Source organism: Phaseolus vulgaris, chromosome 6 (assembly GCF_051622355.1).
Source record: "Phaseolus vulgaris cultivar YP4 chromosome 6, ASM5162235v1, whole genome shotgun sequence".
NCBI lineage: Eukaryota > Viridiplantae > Streptophyta > Magnoliopsida > Fabales > Fabaceae > Phaseolus > Phaseolus vulgaris.
Window position 1 is genome coordinate 27,037,059 of NC_143503.1, and position 13,650 is coordinate 27,050,708.

At 28.6% G+C, this 13,650-nt stretch overlaps 1 protein-coding gene across 1 annotated transcript; it reads left to right on the forward strand.

Annotated features, from left to right (window-relative positions):
* Nucleotides 1–6,813: 6,813 nt before the first annotated feature.
* On the forward strand, nt 6,814–13,011 carry LOC137831720 (glutathione synthetase, chloroplastic). Its single transcript, XM_068639510.2, has 12 exons — nt 6,814–7,536; nt 8,214–8,383; nt 9,127–9,202; nt 9,359–9,489; nt 9,814–9,936; nt 10,031–10,111; nt 10,311–10,391; nt 10,494–10,563; nt 11,098–11,219; nt 12,188–12,327; nt 12,416–12,608; nt 12,689–13,011. Exons 1-12 carry the CDS (start codon nt 7,216–7,218, stop codon nt 12,810–12,812), a joined length of 1,632 nt encoding a protein of 543 aa, XP_068495611.2. The 5' UTR covers nt 6,814–7,215; the 3' UTR covers nt 12,813–13,011.
* Nucleotides 13,012–13,650: the final 639 nt, after the last annotated feature.

A 13,650-nucleotide genomic window follows, 5' to 3' on the forward strand; every position in this document is an offset into this window, starting at 1 on the left:
AGCTTCCTGGTTTCTTGAAAGCCTTTTCAGATGCACAGATAAATTTGAAAACACATTAAGTCACTTACAGATGAACTTGTTCGGAAGTTGAATAATCTTGACGACGCATGAGCATGAGTCAATATTCTCTGAAATGCAACGTCAGTGATAGTCTCATAGTTGTACACTGATTAGCCATTCTCTTCTTACATGAACAATGTAGTAAGAAAACCAATTCGAGAGGAATGAAGAACATTATTCATCGAAGGGAAAGAGAGAGAACCACCTTTCCGACGGCGATGAACGAGAGCTTACTCGTAATGAAATGAAGTTCGCGTGATCTTTGATGGCGGGAACCAAATTAGGCAATATATTTCTTCCACTTGATGGCAGATAAATGGGCCTGTATCTGGGTTAAGTTTAAAATTTGGGTGTTTCTTCGTGCACTCTTATTTTTCTTCCATCACCCCTACATTTTTCGAAAAACCCAAATTACCCTTGACAGATTTGAGTGGTTCTAGAAAAGAGGTGTTCGATAAGAAGAACTTGTTTATAGAATAGTAAAAAAAAATATTCTTAAATACTCTTTCCGAAACACATTTTTTACTTCTGAAAGGGTAAATTTGAAATTCAAAAAATGTGTTCTGAAATAGTTATAAATTGTTCTTTTCAGGAATCGGTTATGAACTATCATCTCATTTCATTCCAAATTTGTCATTCCCACAAATATTACAGATTATCAATTACAAAAACAAAAAAAATAAACTTTATCTTTCTTCTCCTATAAATAACACCTCCAAAACTACTCACTAACCATCTCAATGTTTCTTTATGTCTATTTGAACGCACTAAAAATACCAAAATTGTTCTGAATACTCGTTATCGTTTGTTCTGAGCCGTAACAACGAAAATGTTAAAGAAAAAAGAGACATACTTGAGTTCTTCAAAATTCTAAAAATTAATTATACCAATTCACATTTCTAATGGGATAAAAGAAACAAAATGTAGGAAAGAACACACATAATTTTGATTAAAATACTAAATTGGGGACTACAACACATTTCTTGTGAAATTATATTTACTTATTTGAAAACCATTTTCTTATTCTATGAAGTTTATTATGAATTTTATATTCGAAATTATATTAAAAAAATTGTGCTTTGATATCACTAAAAAAAATATTAAAAGGGTAAAAGATATTTCACTAGCATTTATCAAAAAAAAGTTATTAAATATATTAAGCTTTTTAAAACTTAGTATCAATTAACTTCATAAACATACCACGAAAGACGTTATGTAATTTCATCTCACTGTTCTATTGTATCAATGAACTTTATGTCAAAGTTTCCACCAATGTTTATCATTCTTATAATGTTATTGAAAAATAAATAAAGAAACAAATTACTGCTTAGTACGAAAATAAATACAGGACAACGACTGACATGTGGTAAAATATTTCACCGTTTTTTATGTTTACTTATTTTATTTTATATATAAAATTTGGTGTGAAAATGTATTATAATATATTTTATTTGTTATTTTAAAATAAAGAATTAAGGAAAGAGTAAGAAATTATATAAAAATTTATATTAATATTAATTTAAAAAATTAATTAATTTTTTTTAAAATATTTTATATGAAATGAAAAAATACTCAATTATATTAATAAAATGAGATATATTAAATAAGAGTAGAATTAAAAAATGTTATATACCGTGAAAAAATTATTTTATATATAGATTTTCCCAATTCTAAAACACCTGAAATTTTATACTAGTTTTTTTAATAAGTGAGCATGTAGTGTTTAGAACATTCGTTAAAATTAAATTGTTTTAATTTATTGTTCTAATAGTCTGCAATTATAATTAGTTTTTATATATAAGTTTGTCGAAAAGTAGTTTTCAGAAAGATACTTTTGTTTGAATAAAATAATGAATTTTACACAAGAAAAAAAATGCATGTGAATTGAAAGAGAAAAAACTATCAAAAAAATTAATTATAACTAACAAATTTTCAAATTCACTAAAACAAATTTTTTTCCCAGTTTTTTATTGAAATTTGCATTGGACAATAATGATTAATAATCCACTAAATCTTATATATGAATCTGATTAAATATGAAATAAATATATTCTAATATTTTATTTATAACGTTTATATTTTTTATTTGAATTAGTTATATTTACTACAACATTTATTATTTAGACAATAACCTAAAATTTGAAAAGACAACATATTTATGAACTACACCATATTTTTGAGACGTGATGTTTAAATCACAATTTTTGTGGCATAGCTTTTAAAAAAATTATAAATTATATTAAAAAAATATGCCCAAAATATTAAAAATGTGATATTTTTCATATTAAAAAATAAAAAGGTAACATTTCTAGAATGTAACATATAAATATCACAGGCCATGTCATAATAAAACGTGAATATTATAGACGGGTACATTACCTTCTATGGAACCAACATATACTACTTAGTTATATACATATTCATACCTACATATATAAATATCCATAAATATATATATATATATATATATATTTAATTTGAAAATATTGTAGGCTCAAATTCTTTAATATTGTTTTAGAGATGCTTATTATATTTTACGTTACATGCTACTAAGTTATCATTTGTAATTGTGTGACCATACAAACTCACTTTTTAAAATAAAAATTATTTTATATATTTAAGAAAAGTATTGATATTGTCTAAAATAATACATTGTCCAATAAAAACACCCATTTATAAAGTTAAAAATATAAATATTATTTTAGTTTATGTAAAATTACTTCAATGATAATAAATTTTAATTAAATAACTAAAATTATACATTTATTGTATGGTGATATAGGTTAAGTTGTGTTTCGTTGATAAAGAAAATAGAAGAAATGAAATTAAAAATAGATATTTAGTAAAAAAAAATTATCCATAATAAAAAAAAATTAAATATAAACTTTTTGAAGGATGGTTCAACCTTTCTACATAAATACAATATTTAACTTGTCCAGGAAACATACTTCTATATATACCTATACAAAATATTTATAACTGAATCCACAGATAATCACTTAAGACACTCAAGCTTACATCTACAAAAAGTATATTATGAGACTATCCTCGTACAAACCAGAGGATCAAGACACCTATCAAAAAAGAAAAAACCGCAGAATGTGAATTGGATGTGACTCAAATTCAAGTATTTAATTGAACTAAAGAAAAAAGTTTCAATACATCCATTACATTCCTTTAAATTTAGAAATTAAGTTATTTCATTCGTTTAATAATAATAATGAGAAGAAGAATAACAATAATGAGAAGAAGAATAACGTAAGAAGTAACGTGTTCTTGCTTTAAAGTTTGATATTGAGTGCGAAACTTTATAAAAGAAGTGGAAGTTTGTGGTGACCACCTTCTATCCCTTGAAAGAAAAGTAAAGAATCTGCTATATATGGAAGTAATGAGTTTTTGAGTTAGTTGCAAAGTAAAACTTGTACATATTCCAAACACACAGGGATATTATTACTCTATCTATTCCTTCTACTCATCTCCACAGAATTTTTGTTGCAGATGGACCCAAGAGAACTTCATCCAGGAATTTGCTACAAGCTCTATCTTTTCATAATGGAAACTTTGGCTTCTCAAGCAATGAAGACAGTCACTTTAGGGACTCCTTCGCATTATGGTTCAAGGGAGAAAAGGAACAAGACATTGCAGAAGTCTGAATCAATTCTGAAACTTGGTTCTAATCTCAATCACAAACGTTAATTTCGTTTGTAATGTTTATGATAATCAGCAGGGTGAGTGAAAGGACTTTTCTCATCTCATTTTTTGTATAAATTTGTTTGTTAAACAGATTCTTAGAACTAATTACTGGTAGTGATTATAATTTATGTAAATGTGACAATCTGTATTTGATCAATACAATTCTAAAGTTATTATATTTTAATTTTTTTTTAGTTGCTAATAGTTCAACGCTCAATAAAATATATGGTAGATTGTTGGATTTTTCAAATAAATGATCTCATCATCATTTTAATGACTTTGATAATAATTATCTAAAAATTAGTTATCCCTTCTTTATTAATGGTATATATTTATTAAACTCTAAATATATGAAATTAATTTGCAAATCAATGAAATAGAAGTTTTAGATAGAGTTTCTCATGACAAAGATAATTTATACTAAAAATATACGTTTCCTAACACTTAACATATATACTCACACAAAGTTTTTTTTTTTTTCCAGATAAAGTTAAGTTATTTTTCTTATTTAAACATTAAGCAATGTCCTGTTTAAATTGATTAGAACAATATTCCAATATACATATCACAGTTAAGCATATTTAAATAACTATTTTATATGGAAAAGAAAATATGTTCAGATAATGATTACTTCGTTTGAGACGTGTAAAACTTTATTTTACAAATTAGTAAACTATAATTTACAATTCAAATGTTAAAATGATTAATATAATACTTTAAATTATCGTTTTATTGGAAAGTTGGTACAAGTCATAATATTTAAAATAAAGTTTAAATATACTTAAATTAAAGTGAGAATATATAAATGAAATAGAAACATAGTTAATTTTAAAAAGTAACAAGCAAAAATAATTTAAAGTAAAAAAAATGCTACATAACTATATAAATTCTTTATTTTAAATAATAATACTTTCGAAAACAAATTGATTTTGGAAATCATATTTAAGAAATAATATTTAAAATTGCATAAGAAATAGTATTTCAAAATACTTAATCCAAGTTAAAAAAAAAAGAGAAATAAATTAATAAAAATATATTTAAAAAATATATAAGATTTGAAAAACATATACCACCAACAAAACTCAAATAAAACTATATTATGTATTATTTTTAAACATAAGAATGAAAAATATTGTTACCTTAATATGAAAATCGTGTGTGAAACACAATAGCAATTAATATTCACTATCATATTAATATGCAAGTTATTAACAGTTGATTATGAAAGTGGTGTGAAACGCGATAACAATTAATACTTACTATACAAGTTATCACCACTTTATGAAAATTATGTGAAATACGATGACAATTAATACTCACTAGTATGGTAATATTACAAGTTATCACCTTGATCATGAAAATTGTGTGAAACACTATAACATTAATACTCATTAGCATGTTAATATGCAAGTTATCACCAATTAATCATACAAAGTATAAAACTTTAGATAACTTAAAGGTCTACAAAAACTTATATCCACGTACACTATTTATCATCATAATTATACAACTATATAATTCTACTTTCTATAATTTTTTAAAAAAATTCTTCTTATAACTCTTGGAACTCTCTATAACTCTTTTATCTCTGTACACACTTTTATTCTTTCTTGTGTTTATTTTATTTATAATTAATTAAAAACTAAAACACTTTTACCTTGTGTAGTCTCTTTTAAAAAATATATTATTTATTGATAAAAATGTTACATTTAATTATGTTAACGTATTTTTGAATTAATTATGTTTAAAATTGAAGTGTTTTCGAACTAGTTATCAGATTCTCTGTCAATTATTATTAAGGAAAACATTTATAAAATACTAAGGTGTTTTGAATTTAAGCATTTTGAGTTTGAGAATATAGTATTATTTAGCTAGAGTTAAATGAATTGTTTAAAATACAATTTCATAAAACTTCTGAATGTGAACTAATTTAATTAGCAAAATTTAAAACTTCTCTCACCATATTATGCTCTTTGTTGATAAAAATAAAAATAAAAAATAAAAATCCATGTTTATAATGTTAATGCAAAATAGTAAGTATATTTTGACAATTTAAATTTTTCATAGAACCATATTACAACTTCAATATTATTATTTTAATATTTTTGTATATAATTTATTTATAAATTTATTATTTATATTTATTTATAAACTTATCACATAAAAAATCAAACCAATTTTCATGAAAAGTTGCAAGGGTAGTTCGTCCCAAGGAGGATTTGTCTATAAGTTCAGTTGAAATAAAATTTAAATTATGTAAAAAATCTTACCCACCCCACCATAGTATATTGAAATAACACACCTTTATAATAAAATTTAATCATAAAATAATTTTTAAATAAACTATTTCAGTTAAAATATTTTCAATAAATAAATGCATGCAATTTACAGGTTTTATTTTCATACTGAATTTATAATTTTTTTCATCACATGATTTATAATATTTATTAAAAAAAAAACTATCATTTCAAAGTTTGCAATCATACACTTTCTTCTTTAGCTTTTCTTGGGATCACTTGACAAGTTGGAATTGGTTTGATGGTCTGATTCAGACAATTGAATTAAAAATAATGAACCGACGTAACACATGACACTAATCTAATAAATTAACTTAAAAACTATCAAATTTAGTTAACACAACATATTTCTCTTTCTCTCTCTCTCTCTCTCTCTCTCTCTCTCTCTCTCTCTCTCTCTATATATATATATATATATAAACTAGAAAAAAAAAAGTTGTCCTTGAATATTCGAGTTTGACCCGTTTCCTAGCTAGTTTTATCAGCTGTAGTTTTCAGTTATCAAAGCCAACTCTAACACCTAATTGCGTTTAAAACATGAACTTAGAATGAAAGTATATTGTCTTGAAAAATGTTTCTTTAATCACTGTACAGTTAAAACACAAATTTATATAATAATTATACAGTGAAAAGCATCCATTTATAATTATGATGTAATATAACATAATTTTTAAATTGTTTTATTTTTTTAATATCATTTTTTCAGTTATAATCCAATAGAAGATTGTCAACGATATTGTTTTATCCAATAACTAGATTTAGCAAGCTTAATAAAGTAATTTTTTTTAGTGCTTTGAATCATATTTATGTAAGTCATATTCTCTTTCTTTTTTTACCGCATCTTAGATTCTCCCAAACTAATCTTTCGATGTCAAACCATTTTAACTTCCTTATTAACTATTTTTAACCTGTTTTATCAAACCCTTCAAGCTATGAAACCTAACCTTTTTCTTTCTTTACAAATAAACCAAAAAAGAACATTCCAGAGAGACAAGTCAAAGGTGGTCAAAACAAAAAAACTGTCTGTGATAATATTATCAATTTTTTCTGAGTTGGAGCACTATTTATGAAAAAAGGAAAAAGAAAAAAGATGGAGCACTACCTGTGGCTGCAGTGGTGATTGCAATGTATATGAATATATAAAGGGGATTGAAAAACGAAGAGAATGGGTGGTAGATCTGGGTGCTTGTTTTGTTCTCCTTCTTTCACTGGGATAAAGACTAAACCTTTAAGTTCTTACACATTTCCCTCTTTCTCCTTCACCTTCTCACCCCACCAACCACACTCACTCTCTTTCCCCAAACTCATGTCTCAGCCTTTGACTTTCAACTCTGCCCCACTTGCAGAGCCTGACACTGATTCCTCCGCCGCGCCTTCGCTCTTCGATTATCATAGTATCGACCAAAAACTGCTGGAAAACATAGTTTACGATGCTCTTGTCTGGAGCACTCTCAACTGCCTCCTCGTTGGAGATAAATCGGTTCAGGTCAAACTCCGCCACCCTTTTTTTTCTCTGTATTACTTGGATTCAATTCCTTCGCTTTTACAAATTTTGTTACTTCTGCTTGTCTCGCCTTACACAAAACTCACCAACCTGTGTGTACACTTTTCACAGTTTAACGTTTTTCTGTGTTAATGTTAGTTTAATGTAATTGCATGGCCAGTATAATAATAAAATCTTAGAATAACAGAGCAAATTATACTAATACTGTTATAGGTTTCTTGAGATTTTGTTTTGTTTAATGTGTTTCTTAGATGATACGAGTGAGTATAATAAACAGCGTGTCTGTGAGAGAATTTGGAGAATTTTAGTTTCTGAGTAGTATGCTTCATGATACAAGTTAGTACATTAATGATAATAATTTATTATTCATTTAATTAGCCTACTCTTTTCTTAATGTTACCTTTTGAAGACAAAATTTTACTCCTCGAAGCTATAGCCAAATTCTATGTTCGAGTAATACATGGGAATTGGAATTATTCCTTCTATAAATACCGAGTAATTTAATTCTTGAAATTATGAAAATGCCATTTTAATTTTGATGTTGCTAAGTGTCTATCGTTTTAATCTTGATGTTTATGATTTAAGAACTAAATATGATACAGTGATTTTGGAAACTAAAATGACATTTTGGTGTTTACAATCAATGTTTCCTATCATAGAGATCTGGAACAGTTCCAGGTGTGGGTTTGGTGCATCTTCCGCTTTGCTTATTACCCGGGCCATTTCCGGAAAGTCACTGGAAGCAAGCTTGTGAATTAGCTCCTATTTTTAATGAGCTTGTTGATCGTGTGAGTTTGGATGGGAAATTTCTCCAGGAATCTCTATCCAGGTAATATTTTCGTGTTGTTATATTACGAATGAGTCAACTTGACTTTTGGCACTATCAAAACGGGAACATTAAGAAAATGTACATTATATTAAAATTTGACATCGTATAGTGAATTTTGACTCATTGTCCAAAATTGTGTTGTGTGGGTAAGTTTGATTTTTGGTCCTGCAATGTCAAATCTACGTGACCCAATTGTTGGAGTCAAGTGTAAGTTGAAGCTGCACATGATATATAAGGAGAAAGAGCCACAAATATATTGTCTTAAGGCTTTGAGTTGAGAATGTTATCGTGATCTCTGTATGGGTTTGTTCATGTTTCATTAATGTTGAATCTCCTTGGTGTAAGCCTTAGATCGCTAAACCATCTTGACTTAATAGGGGATTTGGAATTAGAGCCGCAATTTGAAAGCAAAGGTGGCTGAGACAATGAATGTCCTAAGGAATGTTGTTCATCAGATCCAACAACAATTCTCTCATGATATTTTTCTTAATAACATGTAATTGTTAACTTAAGTAACTTTTTGAGGCTCTTTATGGGTCTTGTTCCCTTTGAAGTACTTTTATCCTTTATCATGGCAATTGGCTCTTAAATCCATTTTTCAACTTCACCTTTCAACAATTGCTTCATTTGATGCCACTGAGTACTACACTTGCTTTCTGTCTTCATACATTTTGTAACTACCTATAGCTACCTAGTTTTTTCCCTTTAATTAGATATAATATTATCTGTTCATCTGAATGCAGAACTAAGAATGCAGACGAATTTACCTCCAGACTTTTAGATATTCATTCCAAGATGCTACAGATTAACAAAAAAGAGGTAAGTGTATGTTGGTAGGAAATTTGTACCACCGACACTATTAAGAGAGAATCAGTTTTAGTGCCTACTCTAATTATTATTCTTTTTAAACAACTAAATACTGGTAGTCAAAGGATTTTTTCCTGGTATTGATTTCTCTTGTCATAATTTTAATAGGATATACGCTTGGCAATAGTTCGTTCAGATTATATGGTTGATGAGAAGACTAAATCACTTCTGCAAATAGAGATGAACACCATTTCCACTTCATTTGCTTTGATTGGATGTCTTATGACTGGACTTCACAAGTAAGGAGTTGCTGTAAATTTCACGTGTTGTGCTTTCATCTCTAATTTATGATCTCTTGTTTTTGAGGTATTTGTTTCATCGTTATGGGTTTGTTAAGGCAAATGTCTAGATTTTTGTTCTCAATAAAGATAAACACTCACACACGGCTAGGAATACATTTGAAGCTTTAAGTGGTTAGAAATCGAAGTATTTGGTGACATAAAATGTTAACATATAGTCTGTGCATCTTGAAATTATTCATATGAATTCTGGTGGTAGATTTTTATTTTAAGGTAAATTTATCATGTCGATGTGTATCATGGTGTTATTTGGTGTTTACCCAGGAGCTTAATTTCTCAATATGGAAATATCCTTGGACTAGATTCCAATAGGGTTCCTGCCAACAATGCTGTCGATCAATCTGCAGAGGCCTTGGCTAAAGGTTGGAGTGAGTATAACGACCCCAGGTCAGTTTGGAGAAAAAATAATCCTTTTCACTTTAATTTGCGGTTCTGCTAATACTTTTGCTTCCATGGCATATTTCTGAATGAATCTGTACAGGGCTGCAATTTTGGTCGTGGTTCAGGTTGAAGAAAGAAACATGTATGAACAGCATTACATCTCCGCCCTTCTAAGAGACAAATATCCTTTTCTTATTAGTTATAATTATGATACTAATGGAACAATTTAGCAGAGCAGACTCTGATTTGTATTATTAGGACTATCAAATTTAATATTAAAGGATATATGTAGATGTTTTTTTATGTAAGGAAGACTAACGTAGTTTATTATATTCAGTACATTTGGGTTGTAAGAGTTATTTTCCTTAGCTTTATAATACGTATCATATTAAAAGCATACGGAAAACATTGGCAGAAGTTGACCAGGAAGGAGAAATTCTACCCGATGGAACACTTTCGGTGTATGTAAACTCTATCTTGAAAATCTGACTTTCTTGTACAGATTTTTGGCTTACTTTTATTTCATATCAGACAGTTGAGAAATATAATTTATTAACTTGCAGGGACGGACAACCAATTTCAGTTGTTTACTTCCGGGCTGGCTACACACCAAAAGACTATCCTTCAGAATCAGTGAGATACATGAATTCAGTTTTTTTGCTGAGAAAAACTGACTTTTCAACATAGAAGCATCTCTTTTGTTTTCTCTTGACTATAACTCCTTTTTCAGTAATTAGTAAAGCATTAATTCACCGAACCCAGTATATCTCACTACTATTAGGAAATGATATTTGTATTGACAGCTTATATTTGATTCCCCTATCTGGTAACCTGACTTCGTTTATATTATGAAGAAAAGTAATAATGAATACTATTATTTGGGCCCTATAACGTTTGTTTCAAAAGCAAAGTTCATTTGAGATTGGTCAGTGTAACATAGTTTCTTTTTCATCACATCAGTGTATAGACTTTCTCTATCATTTTACTTTTTGTAAATTTAGCTCAATTATATCTTAAACAAACAAAATCTGTTTTACTTTTTTTTACCTACCTCGTCCTTTCTATTCTATGGATTTTCTCAACCATAATATTTTTCCTGCTTAAGTTGCATTATTTTTTAACATTAATGAGTTCTTCTGGTTTGAGTATATCTTGCTTGGTGTGTAGGAATGGAGAGCTAGGCTACTCATGGAACAATCTTCTGCTATCAAATGCCCTTCAATATCTTATCATTTGGTTGGCACCAAAAAGATTCAACAGGAACTTGCAAAACCTGGTGTGCTTGAGAGGTATCCTCTGATTATATTCCAAGTTTTTTCCATCCTTTATTCTTCTATAAAGCCGTTGATCAATTCACAGATACTATGTCTAAAGGGTGTAAAAATGGACTACTATGAGTTATTGTCTTAAGATTTTATCCTTCAGGGTGCTCTCCAGTCCATGCCTTAGTTGGTTAATCATGATATGATTGTACCCTATGACCAATAGGTTTTTTTTATTCATGGACAGTAGTCCAGTGGAACTCCATTCGTTAGTAAGCTAAAAAAGTTTTGTTTCACAGTGGGATCCTTTAGAATATAGCCGGAACCTGCAACATCATTCTTGTAGGTCTTAGGTTGGCCAATATTTACAACTTACCAGAGTGATGGGTTGGGGAAAGTTATTAGCCTTATCTAAGGCTTAAATCTTCAAGAATGAATTCCAGAAGGTATTGTTGAAAGAGAAAAAAAGTGCAGTAAGTGATGGTCAATTGGGCAAAGGGCAGAGATCTAAATTAAAAAGCTTTATTTAGTGGCTGTGATAAAGATTGTATTTCAACCTGGGAGATTAAGTTAACAGAAGAAATTAACATAAGGACTTTTTAATTTATTTGGTGGCATTGCTTGTTTTTATTTTTTTATTTTTATGTTCCATTTTTTAATGCCAGCAAACATATTTAATAACATAAGGATGATACTTCTTGTCTCTCAAAAAAGGAGGGGAAAAAATAATATAGTGTCGATGTCTCAGAAGCAAAATGTTCTGGATGATGATGAAAATTCATTGTGTTCTCATAATTACGCTCGCACACTATTTTGGTTTAAGGATCTAGAAGTTTGTCGTTTGTACAAAACACGTTTGGAAGCGAAAGTATAACAAATCTCCCTTTCCTAGCAAAATAAGTTGTTATGTGACTAATTTGTTCATTTTTTTCTAATCAGTTTGTTTCTGTGGTTGACATCTCTTCCTAAATCCTTGATTCAAAAACTGTAAACAGGTTTGTCGAAAACAAAGACCACGTTGCCAAATTGCGTGCATGTTTTGCAGGGTTGTGGAGTTTGGAAGACTCGGATATTGTTCAAAAAGCAATTGAAAATCCAGAGTTATTTGTGATGAAGCCACAAAGAGAAGGAGGAGGTATTGTATTAAACTTTGATTCAACACTTTGTTGTAAAAAAAACGTCTGGAAGAGAAAGTTACATAACGAACTGTAATTACTTTTCAGGAAACAATATTTATGGTGATGATATGAGGGAAAACCTCCTTAAATTACAGAAAGCTGGTTCTGAAGAAGATGCAGCTTACATCCTCATGCAGAGGATATTTCCAGCCACTTTTCCAGCAATTTTGGTGCGTGATGGTAATTGGAGTACGGGTCATGTGATTGCAGAAGCTGGAATATTTGGTACTTATTTAAGGTACATTCCTCAGCTACACATCTATCATACTTGTGCTTAAATTTGCAATACCCTTGACATCTATGGACTGCAATTTGCAGGAATAAGGATAAGATTATCATTAATAACGAAAGTGGCTATATGGTGCGTACAAAAGTATCATCATCTTATGAAGGTGGAGTTTTACCTGGTTTTGGAGTGGTAGATACTGTATATCTAACTTGATGAGCCAAGCCCCTGAGCTATCATATTCACTGCAATTCAAAATATTATGTATGGTTTTCATTTGTCTCTCTCCTAAAGCAGTGAAATATGAGGAGATGCATTCTTGTTTCTTTTAGCTTTTCCTACTGAATGGTGTCTAATTATCAAATGTACTCAACTACCTCTTTTTCTAACCAATAAAGTTATTGAACTGTTCTAACCTGTCCTCTTCATGAAGTGTTTTTTCCCCATGTTCTTCCTTTCTGGTTGTATGTTGTGTTACTCACAAATTTCAATGTAAAATGTGTTCTTTGAGATTAATTTAGACACATTCTATTAAAGATGTCTTTCCCCACTTAAACTTTTGTCTGAAACAAGAAAAAACCAACCTTACAGTAATAATTGAATCAGTAATCTCATGGTATTGATTAAAGTATGTTAAAGGTCAACGTTGTTTAATTACATACCAATCCACTATTGGATGATATATAGTAGATAATACAATTGTAACTCGTGTGTTCTTTTTGATATAAGAATGGCATAAAATATTTTAGTATTTTATGTCCCTTTTTTACTTTAATTTTCTAATGATGTTATATGAATGAAATATGACTTGTCATCTTTTTGGATATTTTTTATAAACTAGGTCAATCCAGTAATTTTATTTTTAATTTTCAAAATTTAGTTGTATTTTACTTTTTATCCTGTATTTTTTTTTTCTAATTATGGTTCTCGTTATTTTATTTTAATCTTTTGTTTATTAAGGCCTTATAATATTATTTTAATTTTGAAAAAAATAATGAAGAGAAAATACAAATAATCTATACATCATAAAATATAAATATTTTAGAGAGTCTCA